Below are 19,603 nucleotides of genomic sequence, written 5' to 3'. Positions count from 1 at the left end.
TGGAGTATTCTTACTTGAGCCATTTTGTAGTGCAGAGACAATCTTTAACAAATCGTCAGCCGTTAATCCCTTGGACCTCTTCTGTTTCTTTCTAGGCGCTTGTACCTCATCACTCGACTCTGATCTCGTGCGTCTACGACTGGAACGTCTTGGAGGGGTGTAGCTTGAATCTCGATTGCCTGGAAAATATTTTTACAAAACTTCATGTCCTTTTCCGATAAATCCTTATATCTGTGTTAACTAAGCACTCAAATAAACGTCAAAAGACACAAATGTGTTACTTTATTGCAGTGCCAACTAACTCAACTTAACTCAAGAGTATCGTAGGGATAAAACTCAGTCTTATATATCTTTAAGATTATGTTATGTTAGGGTATTTTTATTTCTAACATCTCAGCTCACCTACATGGCTGTACACATGTATGTGGCAATGTAAACTTAGCAACAGCAAAACTACATGGCTTCCAAGATTATTCACTATCAGCACACCTACATGGCCGACCTAATCAAAGCACACATACATGGCTAAAAAAAAAATATTAACCATCAGCACACCTACATGGCCGACGGAAGCAAAGCACACATACATGGCTACCAAAAATATTCATCATCGGCACACCTACATGGCCGACGGAATCAAAGCACACATACATGGCTACCACAAATATTCATCATCGGCACACCTACATGGCTGGTGGAATCAAAGCACACATACATGGCTACCACAAATATTCATCATCAGCACACCTACATGGCTGGTGGAATCAAAGCACACATACATGGCTACCAAAAATATTCATCATCAGCACACCTACATGGCTGGTGGAATCAAAGCACACATACATGGCTACCAAAAATATTCATCATCAGCACACCTACATGGCTGGTGGAATCAAAGCACACATACATGGCTACCAAAAATATTCATCATCAGCACACCTACATGGCTGGTGGAATCAAAGCACACATACATGGCTACCAAAAATATTCATCATCAGCACACCTACATGGCTGGTGGAATCAAAGCACACATACATGGCTACCAAAAATATTCACCATCAGCACACCTACATGGTGGAAGGTGCATTGATAAGGTAAACTACAACGAAAATATGCACCGAGCATGGTTCTAACGGGATAGTAACTTGATCTTAATCACTGTACTATAAATCTTAATGCAAAAGTTTACTTACGGTTTTTATCGGACATTGCAGCTGCTCGCAGGTTTTCCCGCTTCTGAATTATAATACTTTTAATGAAACTGCGCAGCTTGGTTAATGTCTTTTTATTTATTTGACTTCCGATAACTGAAACTTGAACTTAAATACAATAATACAGCAAAACTCTCACTTAGTTCTCCCTCTAACACTACTACGTCCAGCAGTCACCGAACCAATTGCCCGCCTTTTTTTACCCAACCTTTTATTTATTTTTTAAATTCATTTTCCCGCCACCATTTACTGAATAATCTCTGGCGAGTCAATTTAGTGACTATTCAATAAATTACATCCTAATATAATAAAGTACATTTAATTAATAATTAGATAAATCAACATTAATATTTTATAATAAAATAACAGTCATTTAAAACTTAGTTAATTAAGTACAAATATCAAAAATCTCAGTCGTCAGTAATCAATCTGATGTCAAGTAATTTTAATATCTTTTTTAATTTATTTTCTTAAAAAAATGTATAAATATTCAAATAGGTGTCAATATGCAGGAAATCACAACACTATGTGTTGATCCGTGTTTCGGAAGGCACGTTAAATTGTGGGTCCCGCGTTATTCCTACATCTTTGACAGTCGTTACAGGTAGTCAGAAGCTTGAGAAAGTCTGACAACCAGTCTAACCAAGGGGTATCGTGTTGCCCAGGTAACTAGGTTGAGGAGGTCAGATAGGCAGTCGCTCCTTGTAAAACACTGGTACTTAGCTGAAACCGGTTGGACTGGTAGCCGACCCCAACATAGTTGGGAAAGGCTAGGCCAATGATGATATCCTATGTGTTGATCCAGGTTATAAACTCTCTGTGTATCTAGTTGCACTTTAATCCATTAAGCAGTTTTTGCGGTAAAGATGAACAAACATCTATTCACACAAACTTTGCGTTTATAATAACAGTAGGATAGGGTTGTTTACACATTAAAAAAGACGACGGCGCCGCTATTATTTACGTTTTGTTCTTCGAAGGTCATTTAATTTGATATTAAAAGTTTTCTCTTTATGTCTAACTCTCTGCACGTTTTGTGGGAACCATACGTTTATTACGTCGCTAAATATGTCTTGCTGCGATTTCTTCACATAACCATAGTTTGTGAACTTTTTTCTTAAGTCTTGAGTCGACGAGAGGCTTGGTAGTAATATTACTGGAAAATATTTCATAATTAGTTATTTCTATTATGTACTTCATGTATAGCTAGCTATTAAATATACATCTTTGTACGGATGTTAGAGTGATATAAATAAATTGTAAGTGTTTTTGCGTACGTACAGTATAAACTTAATTTTAAGTAATTGCAAACTATATTTAACTAGCTTTTCGCCCGCGTCGATGTCGGTTATATCGCGTTTCCAAGAGAACTCTTCAAAAGTCCGGGATAAAAACTATCCTATGTTCTTTCTCAAGGTCAACTCTATCTCTGTACCAAATTTCATTAAAATCAGTTCAGTAGTTTAGACGTGAAAGCGTAACAGACAGAGTTACTTTCACATTTCTAATATTAGTAAGGATTTGTCTTTAACCAAGCTTCACAGCGGTCTGTCGGAACGTGGCAAGTTTTTAATCAATTTTGCTAATAATTACTACAAAAAGCGGTTTCCTTATGCACTTTTTCAGACACACAATAATAATATAACACGATGGTAAAAAAATATGTAACCAAAACTCTGGAACGCAGCTAAAGAAATGACATTTCGGATCCCATTCCCGCCAATTAGCTAAACCACCGTTCACCACTTTGAAGAAAAACAAATCACAAAAAAAGTAATAGAAAGCACTCACAAAATGCAAATAGTAATTTGATAAAACCCATTTTATTAGAACGTCTAACTTTAACAAACATAATTTATATTTACACTTTAAGTGAAAGTAATTATGGAAATTAAAGTGTGAAATTAAATTGCAATCAGCTAACCGATTAAAATCAGGCGAAATGATGATGTATTTTGTATCAAAGTAAGTAATAAAAAACGGTAGTTAGTGTTGATAATTAGTTTTTAGGATTCCGCATACAAGGGTAAAAACTGTTTTTCTGCTGTCCGTCACTAAAGTCCCAATACCGCAATTTACAATTTATGGCCGATAAATGGATTGAAATATTATTACAGGTATTAGATGGTAAGTGCTTGGTGTCAGATAGTAAGTACTTGGTGTCAGATGGTAAGTACTTGGGGTCAGATGGTAAGTACTTGGTGTCAGATGGTAAGTACTTCGTTTACGATGTTAAGTGGTTGGAATTTGCCGACATGTGAGTCATATGTGTGACATCTGAATGTCATATGTGTGACATGTGAGTGTCATATGTGTGACATGTGAGTGTCATATGTGTGACATGTGAGTGTCATATGTGTGACATGAAAGTGTCATATGCGTGACGTGAACGTGTCATAATATGTGAGACGTGAAAATGTCATGTGTGTGACATGTGAGTGTCATATGTTTCACGTGACAGTGACATGTGTGACATCTGAGTGTCATATGTGTCACGTGACAGTGTCATATGTGTGACGTGGCAGTGTCATATGTGTGACGTGGCAGTGTCATATGTGTGACGTGGCAGTGACATATGTGTGACGTGAAAGTGTCATAATGTGTGACATGTGAGCGTCATGTGAGAGTCATGTGTGACATGTGAGTGACATGTGGGAGTCATGTGTGACATCTGAGTCATGTGAGTGACATGTGAGAGTCATGTGTAACGTGTGAGAGTCACGTGTGTGTCATGTGAGTCATGTGAGAGTCATGTTTGTGACATGGCAGAGTCATGTGAGAGTCATATGTGTTACATGTGAGATCAGGTATGTCTACCCAAGAGGGAGATTCCTCAAGAGGAGGGGAGGGGTATCTAAGAGGCAGGGCGACCCCCCAAAGGGGAAACCGTCCAATGGGGGAGGGACGAGTCTACAGAGAGATTGGGTTTCTGCCCAAGGGGATGGAGACTAACATGCTTCAGGGATAGTCTCCGAGGGTGCAACTACTCAAGGCTAATGAAATAAGGCAAGTACTTGAACAAACACCAACATTCACCAAAAAACGGTTTATTTAAAAAAAATCTGTACAAAACGCGTACGACGTACAAACGTCTTTTACTAATTATTGCAATTCTTACATGAGTTATTATCGTAATAATTCAATTTATATACAAAATAATATCACACAAACTGTTAAATATTAACTAGTTTCACACTGGCAGGCAAATTGCTAAAACATTTCAAGATTCTTCCGTTTTCTTTCGTAATGTCAGCCATCATTGTCTGGCTTCTGGGCCCAGATTCTGCTATTTAAATGGCCGATGAATTAATTTGGCAATTGGATTAAATTTTAAATTATAACTATTCTCTTTAACATTTTGCTGGAATAATTTGAAATTCATTGTATTGACCGTGAGTGTTCCGCGCCTTACTTAATTTCCAATTGTTTTGGCTAAAAATGCTTAAAATAATACGAGTTAGAGATGCGCCAAATATTCGTTTGTTTTTCGGTAATATTCGGTATTTTTCCTCTATTTGATATTTTAGGTAATAAATGCGGACAACATCACATACATTGTTCTGAACCCAAAGTAAGCTGCTAAAGCACTTGTGTTATGGAATTCAGATACAACGAAGGTACCACAAACACCCAGACCCGAGACAAAGTAGAAATGTCAATTTTTACATTGACCCGACCGGGGATCGAACCCGGGACCTCAGAGCTAGCGACATCTTGAAACCGGTGCGTAAGCCCTTCGAACACGGAGGTCGTTAAATACATATGTATAGTGTATAGTCATAAAACTAGCCGGTTTAGGGCCGATTTTTGAATCATCATATAACTTTTATCCGAGGAATAAATATGGCCGTTTGACATAATTTTCTATACAAAAGCCGTCAAAATGTCAAACATATTCGTCGAATAGTTATCTGGCGATTGAAAAATCAGCCCTTAGTTAGTTAGTCGGTGTAACCACTATTCAGCGCATCTCTAACATGAATAGTGACAATTTAATCCAATTTCCATTCACTATTCTGCCATTATAAACAGCAGACCTGTGATCCTGGTTTCCATCATGGATAGGTGATCTCCTGAGCCACTTCCATATGTTCGGGTTGTATGCTCACTAGTCTCAGGTTCCCGCCGACGTTCTGCTGATAATATTGTACTCTCGCTAAGTTATGGCTTTCTTTATATTGGTCTTCTTTCTTCACTCGTCGTGGACTCTGAAAGAGAAATATAATTAAGCATCAAATCTATACTAATATACTCGGTGATTTTTTATTCGTCTTACAAAAGTATGGTAAGTACTTGGGGTCAGATGGTAAGTACTTGGTGTCAGATGGTAAGTACTTGGGGTCAGATGGTAAGTACTTGGTGTCAGATGGTAAGTACTTGGGGTCAGATGGTAAGTACTTGGTGTCAGATGGTAAGTACTTGGGGTTAGATGGTAAGTTCGTGGGGTCAGATGATAAGTACTTGGGGTCAGATGGTAAGTACTTGGTGTCCGACAAGTGAAAGTCATGTGTCTAACATGTGAGAGTCATATGTGTCACATGTGAGAGTCATATGTGTCACATGTGAGAGTCATATGTGTCACATGTGAGAGTCATATGTGTGACATGTGAGAGTCATATGTGTTACATGGAAGAGTCATGTATGATATGTGAGTGTTATGTGTGACATGTGAGAGTCATATGTGTCACAAGTGAGAGTCATATGTGTGACATGCGAGTCATGTATGTGACATGTGAGTCAAGTGTTTGACATGTGAGTCATGTGTGTGACATGTGAGTCATGTGTGTGACATGTGAGTCATATGTGTGACATGTGAGAGTCATATATGTCACATGTGAGAGTCATATGTGTCACAAGTGAGAGTCATATGTGCGACATGTGTGTCACGTGTGTGACATGTGAGTCACGTGTGTGACATGTGAGTCATGTGTGTGACATGTGAGTCATGTGTGTGACATGTGAGTCATATGTGTGACATGTGAGAGTCATATGTGTAACATCTTACAGTCACATAACATGTAACCCAACACCTCTACATAATCACCTACATCTAACCTGTCTGTCTGTCTGTCTCACCTTGCTCTGCGACGAGTGCATCATCTTCATGTGCTTGTATATGCTCGTCGGCCACGTGAAGGTGGCCGCGCACAGCTTGCACTTGTAGTTCTTGCCGGTCATTCGTTTCATGTGTGTCACTGACATGTGACTCTTTAGGCGTTTTACAGTCTGTGGATGGTGAAAGAAGAATGTGATTATACGCCAAGACCAACGAGACGAGATAAAGAATGTGAACAAACTTTCAGGGGTTCATAACATTTTTATTCGAATAAACTATTATAAATTTCGAATATGGCGGATAAAATGTTGACAACTACCGTACTGACTGCTTTCTTGTACCACGAAACATAACGACAGCTGTCATCGTACAACTCACGCCATAACAGCGCGTACGAGTGATAAGGACAGGGATAATAATCCCTCGCTATCGCAATGTAACTCAGTAACGGTCCGCTTGTTTACACATGAGAATATAAATAATAATATATAATCGTAATTGAATGTGGATGATTCGTTATTTAATCATGCAACGGGTCATGAGTATTTATCAGGAGTGGTTGAATACAAAACCGTGGTCCTTAATAATGAGATGAAACGGCTGAGCGAGTGAAACTGTCAGCTCATGATTAAGGACTCCGGTTGGGTCCGAAACTAGTTGAGCGATCCCGATAAGTACGCGTGAGTATACCGTCACATAATTTATTCATCATTTAATCATTTAATAGATAAATGATACAACGTCGTTTTGCCATATAAACAATTTCTAGAGAATATATTACGAAAAGTCGAAAAAAACGTTATCAAAAGTCATTATGTATATAGGTGAGAATAAAAACATGTTAGTGGAGATATTTCACAAGATTTCAACTTTATTTAAAAAAGAATGGCATAATATGGCCTCTGTCTACCAAAGACAGAATTAACGGTACAAGTGAATGGTTGCCCAGCAGTGGGCTTTGTAAGCTCACCTTATACTCCTTCCCGCATATCTCGCACAGGTGCCGGCCGTCGGCCTCCCGTTTCTTGCCTTCGTGCACGTTATTTACATGGGCCACCATTATTTTTGACGTTTTGAATGCCTGAATAATGAAAAGATTAATAGTGTTACACAAAACAAGACTGCCATTTCGGGTTTCGGTAATCTAAATTAAAATCTGCTTCTGGACTTCGAATTTATATCTACGGATTCCAGTTAAAAAAAATCAGGACTGTGTCATTTAATTCCGGGTTTCATGTACCAAAAATCCGGATCTTAACTACCTAACTTTAGGCATTAAACATACAGGTTTTGTGTAACTGCAAAAATCTGAGATTACTGCCTTTAACAATAGGATTTCGGTTTAAAATTGTAAAATACAAATTCAGTGGGTTCGGCGTGGTTACCTTAACCACTTGGCTATCCTTACAGTCATTATAGATGAACTGGCCTGTTGGTCTAGTAGTCAGTGACCCTGACTGCTATACCAGAATCCATGGGTTCGGTCTGGGTTTAATATAACAAATTTACGTATTTTATTAGCTGAATCCGTTTAGACTGGAAGCCGACTCCAACATAGTTGGGAAAAGGCTCGGATGATAATGAAATATGTTTATTATCTAGTACTCATAACACAAGCTTCGCTAACTTCGACACTAGATGGCGTTGTGTGAATATTATCCCTACTATAAATGCGAAAGTAACTCTGTCTGTCTGTCTGTCTGTTACGCTTTCACGTCTAAACCACTGAACTGATTTAAATCAAACTTGGTACAGAGACAGAGTTGACCTTGAGAAAGAACATAGGATAGTTTTTATCTCGGGCTTTTGAAGAGTTCTCTTGGAAACGCGAGATAACCGACCTCGAGGCGGGCGAAGCCGCGGGCGAAAAGCTAGTATAATACAAACTCACCTTGAAACATATAGTGCACTGGTACTTGATGAGTTTCAAATGGTCCCAATCTATGTGATCCGTGAGACACCATTTTGTTGCGTATTTCTTGCCGCAGTAGTTGCATTCGTGTCTGCTGGCGGAAGGGAGAGGGGTTTTTGAAATTGAACTTTGGGGTTCCGTAAATAAGGGTGAAAATGTAGATAATATTGTGAGATTTTTGGCGCGGAAAAATGTTTCGGATATATTTGGCGGATATTTCAATAATGCTGCGGATATTTTTCGGATACGTGAGGGACATGTTCTTGTCAATATTTAGAACATTTCTGGTACATTTCGGATATTCTTCCACATATTTTTTCGGATATGCTCATGTCAGTGTCCGTAATTTTCGGATATTTTACATTTGTTATCAATTTTTAATTTACATCATATAGACACATTCAGATAATTATACGAATAATCTATAAAAATAATTATAAAAGAAACTTTCGGATATTTTCGGATACCCTGCGGATATTTTCGTATATCCTGCGGATATTTTCGGATACGTCAAACGTTTTCGGATATCCTCAACCACACTTACTGGAAGTTATCCTCGGCCACGTGCCGCTTGCTGAGCGTCATGTGCTGGTTGAGACACTCGCGGCTCGCGAACGTCTTGCCGCACTCGCGACACTCGTGCCTGGCCCCGGACTCCTTCTCGCGATGATTGCGCAAGTGTCGCGCGAGATTGCGCTTCCATTGGAACAGTTTGCCGCATATGTCGCACGGGTAGGATACGCCGTCGTGGATTACACTAAGAGAGTTGTAAAATCGAGGTTAAGTTAGTGTTGGTACGGTTATAAAATTTATGGGTGACCAAATAAAAAAATTATATACAGATGTTACAAACAATTAGAGGACGCTGTTTATTTGGCCTATTATGGACTTCTTGATTATTTTTTTTAAAGCGACGCTCTAAAACTTTTACTCTATCATCGCTTTCAGATTCTAGATTTACATAGTGTGGTAAATACTTTCATCATTTTTCCTTATAAATGACTCCCGCAATAAGATACATTCAAGTCACATGCACAAGACACCCAGACTCAGAACAAGCATTCGTGGATCACACAAATGCTTGTCCTACGCGGGAATCGAACTAACACGTCGCGTTTGGTTTGGCGTGGTGACCTCAACCACTCGGCTATCCGTGTAGTCAAAATAATCCTACTAATATTATAAACGTGAAAGTATGTATCTATACTAATATATAAAGCTGAAGAGTTTGTTTGTTTGTTTGTTTGAACGCGCTAATCTCAGGAACTACTGGTTCAAAATGAAAAATTCTTTTTATCTTGAATATACCATTCATCGAGGAAGGCTTTAGGCTATATACCATCATGCTGCGACTAATAGGAGCAAATATACAATGGAAAATGTGAAAAAAACATTGCAGGTATAATTCATAACTTATATCTTCTACCCACGGGGACGAAGTCGCGGGCAACAGCTAGTGTACGGATATATGTGAATCTGTCACACAAAAACCACTGAACGGATTTAAACAAAACTTGTTACACAGATAGTTTATAACCTGAATTAACACATATATATCATCCCGATTTTATGTTCCCGTGGGATCATTTTCACGGGTAACAGCTAGTCCCTACTAATATTATAAATGCGAAAGTAACTCTGTCTGTCTGTTACGCTTTCACGTCTAAACCACTGAAGGGATTTTAATGAAATTCGGTACAGAAATAGAGTTGACCTTGAGAAAGAACATGGGATAGTTTTTATCCCGGACTTTTGAAGAGTTCTCTTGGAAACGCGATATAACCGACCTCGACGCGGGCGAAAAGCTAATCCTACTACTATTATAAAGGCGAAAGTTTGTAAGTATGGATGTATGGATGTTTGTTACTCTTTCGCGTAATAACTACTGAATGGATTTGAATAAAACTTTACCACAATATAGCTTATACATCAGAATAACACATAGGCTACGATTTTTGAGGTTTCTAATGTGGGGTCGTAAAAAAACACATTTTTTGCGCTTACATTGCAAACGCTGACTGAATCCTACAAGATAGATAGAAGGCAGGTATAAATTATAACTTATATCTTCTAACCACGCGGACGAAGTCGCGGCCAACAGCTAGTATAATAATAATTTCAACTTACACATGAGATCTATAACTCTTCTTCGATCGATACAACTTCTTACAGTGTTTACACTGTATTAATACTCTGTCCTTTTTCTTCTTCTCCGTTTCTTCTGGTTGATTACTTTTCAATATAGATCTGTAAATAATATTTTTTTCATTATAATATGATTTAAATGATGTAACGGTTTACTCACACGTATTTATCTAGAAAGTCTGACAACCAGTCTGATTATAAGTTAAATCCGGTTAGACTGGAAGTGATTGATAAAATTATTAATTTTACTATTAACTATCACGCGTCTTCAAATACGTATTAAGATATTAAAATAACCTTTTTAAATTGACGAAAAATTCGGATATTTTTCGGATACCATTGCGGATATTTTTCGGATATCCATACACCACACTAACTAAAATTTGATCTTTGTCACATATACAAAAAAAAAATCACATACACATACAATATGTTCTTATCACCCCAACATAGTTGGGAACAGGCTAGTATGATAACTCACTTGAGATGGAACTTCAGCGTCATCTTATTAGCGAAGACTTTCCCGCAGCAGTCGCACTGCGGCCTCTCCTGTTGGCATATAGCGCGGTGATATATCAACTTGGATTTTGTACTGAAATAATATAATAGAATAAGATTAATGTCAAAGGTGACGGAATAGACAGGCAAGGCAAAAGAAGGCCCGTCGAAGGTCGGTCGTCCGGGAGCAAGATGGAGAGATGATATAGTAAAGGTCTCGGGTCCAGTCTGGAGGAGGCTGGCACAGGACCGGAGAAATAGGCACGAGAATGGGAGGCCTATGCCCAGCAGTGGGATAAAGGCTGTGGATGATGATGATGATGAAGATTTATGTCTAATAAAAAAAGGTCAATAGTGGTTCTTTAGGTTTACGCGAATGTTAGACATTGAAATGAAACTACTTTTACGGATTTTATCGCGGTTTAATTTTAGATTTTAGTTCCCGACGTTTCGACACCTTTGCGGTTATTAAACCGGCAGACTGGATTAAACCGCGATAAAATCCGTAAAAGTAGTTTCATTTCAAAAAAGGTCAAGTCACGTCGACCGTTATACAGAGAGGTTATGTATAAATAGGTTAAAAATAAACGAGTTTAAAAAAGCTAAAATACCACGCTCTTATAAACTAGGACTAGTAGTAATATTCTCACAATAAAGATAAAGATTATTTATTTATAAAAAAAAAATCGTCTAAAATCTCAAAAAGAAACTCGTGGACGTAGGTATTCTTCCCGTTCTAACACATGGAGCACAAACTTCGTCTCTGACGCAACATCAAAAGTCTGCCCTCGGGGTTTGCCAGCGAGCCATGGAGCGCAGTATGTTAGGAGTTAAACTGGCTGACCGAATACGGAACAGTGTACTGCGTTCCAAATCACAAATCGCTGACGTTGGTCTGAAGGTTGCCCATTTAAAATGGGAATGGGCCGGCCACGTTTGTCGCTTGCCCGATAACTCCTCGGCCAAAGTCTGCACTCTCTGGGTGCCATCAAACATAAAACGGCGACGAGGACGGCCTCGAATGAGATGGCGCGACGAACTGGATGCGTACCACAAACAGTGGACGGCAAAAGCAATAGACCGGACAGAGTGGAAGGATCTATGGGAGGCCTTTGCCCTGCAGTGGGAAGTAACGGGTGAAAAAAAATCTCAAAACTTACCTAAAACCTGTATTACAATGCTGACACACATTAGTCTGGCTCTCATGTTGGGCCTGATGGCTGATCGCGCGCCGTTTGAGAGCGGACACGAACCCGCACCGCCGGCAGCGGAAACCCAACAAGTGGTTCGCCGAGTGAGAGGCGACATTGTCCTTGGTTGACAAGTACGAGTTGCATATCGTGCAGAGATAACAGTCGGGGCCTTTCTGGATAAAAAGAAGAAGAAATAATTAAAAAATATCTAAAAAGCCACGTTATTAAATGACACTCTATTCAAATTTCATCAAAATCGGTTCAGCCGTTTTTATAGTTTGTAAATTGCATCGTCATCGGGTTTGAAGCTACCCTGAAAATTTCAGCCTGCTAGCTTATCGGGAAGTGCCTCAAAATTTAGTTGCAAAAATCCAACCGGAACGACAAACAAACGAACATACAAAAAAGTAAGTTAATAAAATCGTGGGACAAAATAAATTTATCTTGAAAAGTGAAACACCACCTCCGGTATAGCAGTTAAGGTCACAAACCACTGGACCAGTCATTTATTAGTTTTTAGTGATACCAAAAGTAATCTGTACGATATTATATCACATTACTAGCTGTTGCCCGCGACTTCGTCCCCGTGGGTAGAAGATATAAGTTATGGTTTATACCTGCCCTGTTTTTTTCACCTTTCCATTGTATCTTCGCTCCTGTTAGTCGCAGCGTGATGGTTTATAGCCTAAAGCCTTCCTCGCTGATTGGTCTATTCAACACAAAAAGAATTTTTCAATTCAGACCAGTGATTCCTGAGATTAGCGCGTTCAAACAAACAAACAAACTCTTCAGCTTTATATATTAGTATAGAAGTATAGATATAGATTTAACTGATAGGAGAAAAATATTTTTGTTTCCAATAATCACGAATACTTAATGATTTAACACTACGCAACAACCCCTTTAAACCTTTACTAATATACACGGTGATTTTTTAGTCGTTTTACAAAAGCAGCCCAGTTCATGTATCCGACGTAAAATACCCCTAGGCGCGATTATTATTTTTTTTATCATCAACTAAGATAATAAGTACGAAGAAAATTAAACAAGAGAAATCTGAAATATTCTCTTAAAAATGACAAAAACGCCGCCGCCCGCGCCCCTCACCATTGTTACAAGGCTCGGACCGCGCTCGCAACAGAGCTGTGTTTCTAAAAAACTACGAATTGCATCATAATATTGAATAAAAATTGCATTTTTTTTTTTAAATCTCATAAATATCCGAATATTCTGTATCCGAATTCTTGGAAAGGCCATTATAGTACTTTAATTATGAATGTTGTGTAGTAGTATTATCATCAATTCTGTGTAAATAAATTTGACATAATAATGTAATAATATTTAAGTTGAAAGTAATATCTATAATTTTAATGTAAAACTTAGAAAAATGGATGGCAACAATGATGGCAATATTTTAACACTTTTTCTTGTAAAGTCAATAATTTATAATGTTTGCATGCCCTATAAAGGCAGAATATTATGTACTGTTCAACCTAAAAATTTAACATCTTATGTATGCACTATATTCTTGCAAATAAAATGAATTTGAATTTGAATTTGAATACCTATTTTTTATCATGAACGTGTTCTAGTCATTGGATACATGAACTGGGCTGCTTTTGTAAGACGACTAAAAAATCACGGTGTATAAAGCTGAAGAGTTTGTTTAAACGTGCTAAGCTCAGAAAGTACTAGTTCAAATTGAAACATTATTTTTGTGTTCAATAGACCATTCATCGAGGAAGATTCTAGACTATAAAACATCATGCTGCGACTAATAGGAGCGAAGATACAATGGAAAATGTGGCAAAACCGGGGAAAAATATTCATCTTCGAGGGCTTCCGTTCAAAAATTCCTAACTTATATGTTCTAACCACGCGGACGAAGTCGCGGGCAACAGCTAGTTGATCATAGTGGGTGTAAACTTACCGGCATATGTTTCCCTTTAAAATGTTCCTGTCTCTTTCTCTCCGTATTAAAACCAATAATACAATGATCACATCTGTAATATAAACAACAAAATGTTTATTTATAGTGACAACAAAAAACTAGCCATCTTTACTAAGGAAAATAGTCTAACGTATAATATGACGACCTGTGTTGCCCAGGTAACTGGGTTGAGGAGGTCAGATAGACAGTCGCTCCTTGTAAAACACTGGTACTTAGCTGAAACCGGTTAGACTGGAAGGCGACCCCAACATAGTTGGGAACAGGCCAATGATGTATGATATGACAACAAGAAACACAACAAAAATACCACATTGAAAAAAATAACTGCAATTAAACTGCAATGGGACTGCACGTTTGGCTTGCAGTCATATCAACGGAATTTCAACTGCAATTAGCAATAAGATTGCAATTAAAATGCGATCCGTCTACAGCCTAAGTAATTCAGTCCTTGTCTAGTGTTTTACCAACATTCAAGTCACATATATTATATAGTAACTATCGTGAGACTGAATCATTATTAAATGATACAACGGTTGTCCCACGCGTCTGCTCATGATTAAGGACTCCGGTTGGGTCCGAAACTAGTCGGGCGATCCTGATAAATACGCGTGAGTAAACCGTTACATCATTTAATAATTCAAGTTACATGCAAAAAGCCGTGGATCTCGTCGCTAAGCTATGACTGCATAGGTTAAGCTACGCTTGACGCGGTTGGTCCGTAGATGGGTGACCATCTTCATAACAAGCTCTTCCGTGTTTCGGTAGCCATCTTTGACAGTCGTTACAGGTAGATAGAGACTTGAAAGTCTGACAACCCGTCTAACTATAGTCTGAAGTGTTGTCTGTTACTGGGTTGAGGAGGTCAGATAGGCAGTCGCTCCTTGTAAAACACGGCTACTTAGCTGCATCCGGTTAGACTGGAAGGCGACCCCAACATAATTGGGAAAAGGACAGGCCGATGATGATGCAAAAAGACTAAAACCCTCTCACCTATTCCTGATCTTCAGAAACTCAATGCTATTAAGATCATCCTTTCTGACTGCGCGCATTTCCTCATTGGTCATAGTGAACAACTCCACCAGGTCTTCAGAGAGATTCTTCATCTTACGACTTCTTTTCTTTTCTTCAATTTTTATATTATCCGTGGGAACCGCTGTTGGTTCTATCTGAAAAGGTGGATAAAATATAAATAGGGTATTTTATAATAAAAAAATCTGTGTGGTACTTCAAGGAGCTCGTGAGGTTAAGCTATGCACAGGTTAAGCTATGCTTGACGCGGTTGGTCCGTAGATGGGTGAGCATCTTTGTCATAACGAGTTCCTCCGTGTTTCGGAAGGCACGTTAAATTGTGGGTCCCGGCTGTTATTCCTACATCGTTACAGGTAGTCAGAAGCTTGAAAAAGTCTGACAGCCAGTCTAACCAAGGAGTATCGTGTTGCCCAGGTAACTGGGTTGAGGAGGTCAGATAGGCAGTCGCTCCTTGTAAAACACTGGTACTTAGCTGAAACCGGTTGGACTGGTAGCCGACCCCAACATAGTTGGGAAAAGGCTAGGCCGATGATGATGTGTAGTACTTCAAGAAGATTTCAAAAAAAATAATTGATTCGTATTTTTGGTTTTACCTCGTAAACAAATGTGAAGAAGAAGCACTACAGTGATTTAAAATCTCGTATGACGTCACTTACTAGTACGCTACTTACTAGCAAGTGATGTTTTTAGCCTTTTAGTTTTTATTGTGTACAATTATTAGGACATCATACAGATCAAACTCACCTCAATCTCAACTTTATCTTCTTTTATTCTCTTCTTCTTTCTCCCGCTCTCTTTGACTTTAAGAAGAGACAGCTGTACATCTTCCTCACTGGTGTTGCCAGCATCAAGTGCCACATCACTAAATATTGACTCGTCTAGTATTTCCGATTTTATATCTGATTCTGTAAAATATGTATTATGTTAATTTAAATCATTTATTATAGATGCTGGTGAATATAGGTTGGAGATTCAAAAAGACCAGTTCTTTCCTCTAATGTGGTCGGGTAAAAGAGAGCCTTTGTGTTAATTCAGGGTGTAAGGTAACTAAATTTTTACCTATGAAATAATGTTTACCACCTAAGCCTACATTGTGGAATGCAATAAATAATTGAGCATTGAGTATTGAGTAAATATAAAATTTCACCAATATTGAGAGATCCATAGATATAATATTCTTTATTGCACACCACATAAGTACAGGATTTTATAAAAATTAATAGTTACATGGTGCCACAATGGGCGGTCTTATCGCTAAAAGCGATCTTTAGATTAGTCTAGCCGTTTGAGAGTGAAGATCGGACAAACATACATACACAATCGCACAATATAAATTACGGCCGCAGCGGTTAGTGTAGCAAACATCCAGCAACGCGGAATATATTTAAGTATAGTAAGAACTTAATATAATATGTATACATTATATAGAAATCTAATAGCATTCCACAACTTTCACACAACGCCATCTAGTCTCAAACTAAGCAAAGCTTGTAGAACGAGTTCTAGACAACTGGTAAACATACAAATATATTTCTAAATCTAATATATAAAATTCCCGTGTCACGATGTTAGTTACCGTACTCTTCCGAAACGGTACGACCGATTCTTATGAAATTTTGTATACATATTGGGTAGGTCTGAGAATAGAACAACATCTATTTTTCATACCCCTAAGTGACAAGGGTTGCCCACACGAAAAAAATATATTTTATTTTTTAGACGATATTGTTTGTTTTTATCTTTTTTATAATGTGGCACTAAAAATACATACAACTAGAAAAAAAAATCGGCAAAACGACGTTTGCTGGGTCAGCTAGTACATATATAAATTACACCCAGACACAACAAAAATGATTTTGCTCATCACGCAAACATTTGTTCCGAGTGGGAACCGAACCCACGACCTCCGGTATACCACTCAGGGTCACTAACCACTAGACCAACAGGCCAGTCTTACCTGGATAATAATTTTCCTCTTTGATAACATCCTTCAGACCTTTTTCTGTAGCAACTTCGACATCCAAGGGCTCCTCTTTGGGTAGACAGACACAGGTTTCCAATTTCGTTACACTAAGTCTGCTAGACGCTCTCGAAATGAAATCGTTTGGAGAATCAAGGAATGTGTGCTGAAAATTAAAAGATAGAAATGAAAACCCACGTTTTTAATGTCGCTCCATTGAAATTTTATCAAAATCGTTCCAGCTGTTTTTATTGTTGTCGGGTTTGAGGCTACACTGAAAATTTCAGCCTGCTAGCTTATCGGGAAGTGCCTCAAAATTGAGTTACAAAAATCCAACCGGAACGACAAACAAACAAGAAAAGTGAGTGTATAAAAACGTGGAATATTAACTGTTTGTTAGTGACTCTAATACTCGGGAACAGCTGAACTAATTTGGCTCATTTTAGTCTTGAAATATTCATAGGGTTCCAAGGAAGGTTTAAACGGTGAGAAAATATGGAAATGCTGCAAAAACTATTTGTTTTAAATATATATTTTTGTTTGCGCTGTTATCAACGACTCTTAGGCGTTTTACGTTCACATTTTATACACTAGTTCTTTATCTCTCACACTTACTTGATTTGAGTATGTCATGAGGAAGTCAAATGAATTCAGTATCTGCCGTCTAAATCTTAAAGCTGATCGGACGTAAGCTAGACATTCCCAGCACACTTGGATTTCAAGACCGTCTGGCACCTGCAAATGTTGATTAATATTAATTGTTGAAAGATGGAAAGCTGAGTTATAGAATAAATATTAGACAATAGGTATTGATCTATCTGAGGTAATATAATTTGATTAAGGAATTGGGAAATAGTGAGGATTTTGCCCAGCAGTGGGATGTACTTTTGTCCAACAGTGGGATTGTGTAGCATGAAAAAAAAAATCATACCAAAAAATATTGAACAGTCTAATTTTAAATTTATAAAATAAATAACTGAAGGCCTTAGGGTAAGTAAAAAAAAAATACATCAAATGGGAATCGAATTCGGAGCATATAATTGAATAGTCATATAGATATAGCGAAGAGATAGTACATCGCATGTATCATTCCGACATTCAAAACATCAAAATTCTTATAACACAATGGCGGATCCAGGGATTTTTGTTCCTTGTTTACATATCTTTTTTTACTAGAATATCTATCGAAATACACAAACAAGACAACGAATTGTATTTTTTATGTATATTTACTACATTCCTAGTGTTATATTAGTAGTTTTATCAGTACTTACGTCGATATTTCCCAGTAAACGAAAGCATTCCTTTATGTCACTGTGGTAAAACATTGGGCGATTATAGTTTAAACAGCCCACACATATGCCGTTGACATTGTATCCTTCGATATTTATGTTGATTTCTTTCATTTTTAACACTTTTTAAAACTTCATTCACAACACAAATAACATAACAACCGAGGGAAGCTTCATTGCTTTCTTTCGGCCATTTTGGATACTTCACTTCTTAGTGCAGACTTTTTAAATTTACGTTCCAAACATTGATTATGGCGAAAACATGAAATTGAATTAAATTCAAACCATTATAATTCGTATTCATAATTCTTCTTCTCAATAAAATTTTGTAGACATACTAAATATTTTCTTCTTTGTTAGCAGACTTCATCTTTTTGAGTGTAATGGAACGTTGAGTTGTCATCAACTAGAGATGAGAAAATATGCAAGAACGGTTTCAGAAAAAAAGGAAGAAGAATAACTTAAACAAAATTTTACGATTAAGGCGTAACCGCACGCAATCGCTCGTCGCTCGTTTACAGCAACAAATCCGATCAAGTGACCCCATTTTTTAATTTCCCGCGACTCGAAAAGTCGCTGCTTCATGGAGTTGCTCGTCGCTTGATACCTGACGCGGCCTCATGGAATCGCTGGTCGCTCCTTTCCAGCAACAAATATGATCACGTGACCCCATGTTTAAATTTCCCGCAACTCGAAAAGTCGCTGCTTCATGGAGTCGATCGTCGCTCGTTTGCAACGACACTCTGGTCGAGCGACCCCATTTTAAATTTCCCGAAAAACAAAACGTTTATATCTATAATCTAATTGTGAACAGGCTATTATGTAGAAAAGAGGGTGAACTTTTTAAATTTATTTAAGTACATTTTAAACTTCATAAAACTGTACAATGAAGAAACAAAATTATGGTTTAAACGTACATTGTGTCCATACTTTACAAATATTTTATGAAATGTTTAAAGTATTTACCTTGTCCGATTACATTATTTACGGGAATTAATTTAGGGACCGTTTGCAGCACCACTTTTATATAATTTACATCGACTTGTCTCGAAAGCTTAATTTTTTCTTTTCTTTTCTCTATTCTATAGTGTATTAATTACCTATGATCTTTTTTTTCCCAGCGACAAAGTTCAACCTTTTGAGCTTTATCGCTACATATCACATGGGCAGATTTGTCGCTGCAAACAAGCGACTGCAAAGGCCGTAGCTCAACATTTTCAGCTTAGCCGCTACGTTTGAAATTTAAAAATGGGGTCGAGTGATCAGATCGCGAGCGACGCGCGACCATGAGGTTACGCCTTTAGTAACTTCAGCACAATCATACGATTTTTATTGTAACTTTTGTGAGGATGTTTA

General features: G+C 37.9%; 1 protein-coding gene across 2 annotated transcripts; it reads right to left on the bottom strand.

Annotated features, from left to right (window-relative positions):
* Positions 1-4,875: 4,875 nt before the first annotated feature.
* On the bottom strand, positions 4,876-18,535 carry LOC113508901 (zinc finger protein 57-like). Of its 2 annotated transcripts, none has more exons than XM_026892071.1 (14): positions 18,230-18,535; positions 17,571-17,690; positions 16,953-17,121; positions 15,740-15,900; positions 14,957-15,132; positions 13,946-14,018; positions 11,983-12,188; positions 10,806-10,916; positions 10,307-10,426; positions 8,724-8,936; positions 8,159-8,273; positions 7,238-7,348; positions 6,288-6,437; positions 4,876-5,419 (listed from the first exon to the last, which is right to left on the bottom strand). In XM_026892071.1, the coding sequence occupies exons 1-14, from the start codon at positions 18,359-18,361 to the stop codon at positions 5,267-5,269; spliced, it is 2,010 nt and encodes a 669-aa protein (XP_026747872.1). In that variant the 5' UTR covers positions 18,362-18,535; the 3' UTR covers positions 4,876-5,266. The 2 variants fall into 2 exon arrangements, with proteins under 2 accessions (XP_026747872.1, XP_026747873.1); XM_026892072.1 differs by having other exon boundaries at positions 4,877-5,419; positions 8,159-8,270; positions 18,230-18,534.
* Positions 18,536-19,603: the final 1,068 nt, after the last annotated feature.

The sequence above is a fragment of the Trichoplusia ni genome, chromosome 3 (genome assembly GCF_003590095.1).
Source record: "Trichoplusia ni isolate ovarian cell line Hi5 chromosome 3, tn1, whole genome shotgun sequence".
Lineage (NCBI taxonomy): Eukaryota > Metazoa > Arthropoda > Insecta > Lepidoptera > Noctuidae > Trichoplusia > Trichoplusia ni.
This window is presented reverse-complemented; position numbering and strand designations above follow the sequence as displayed.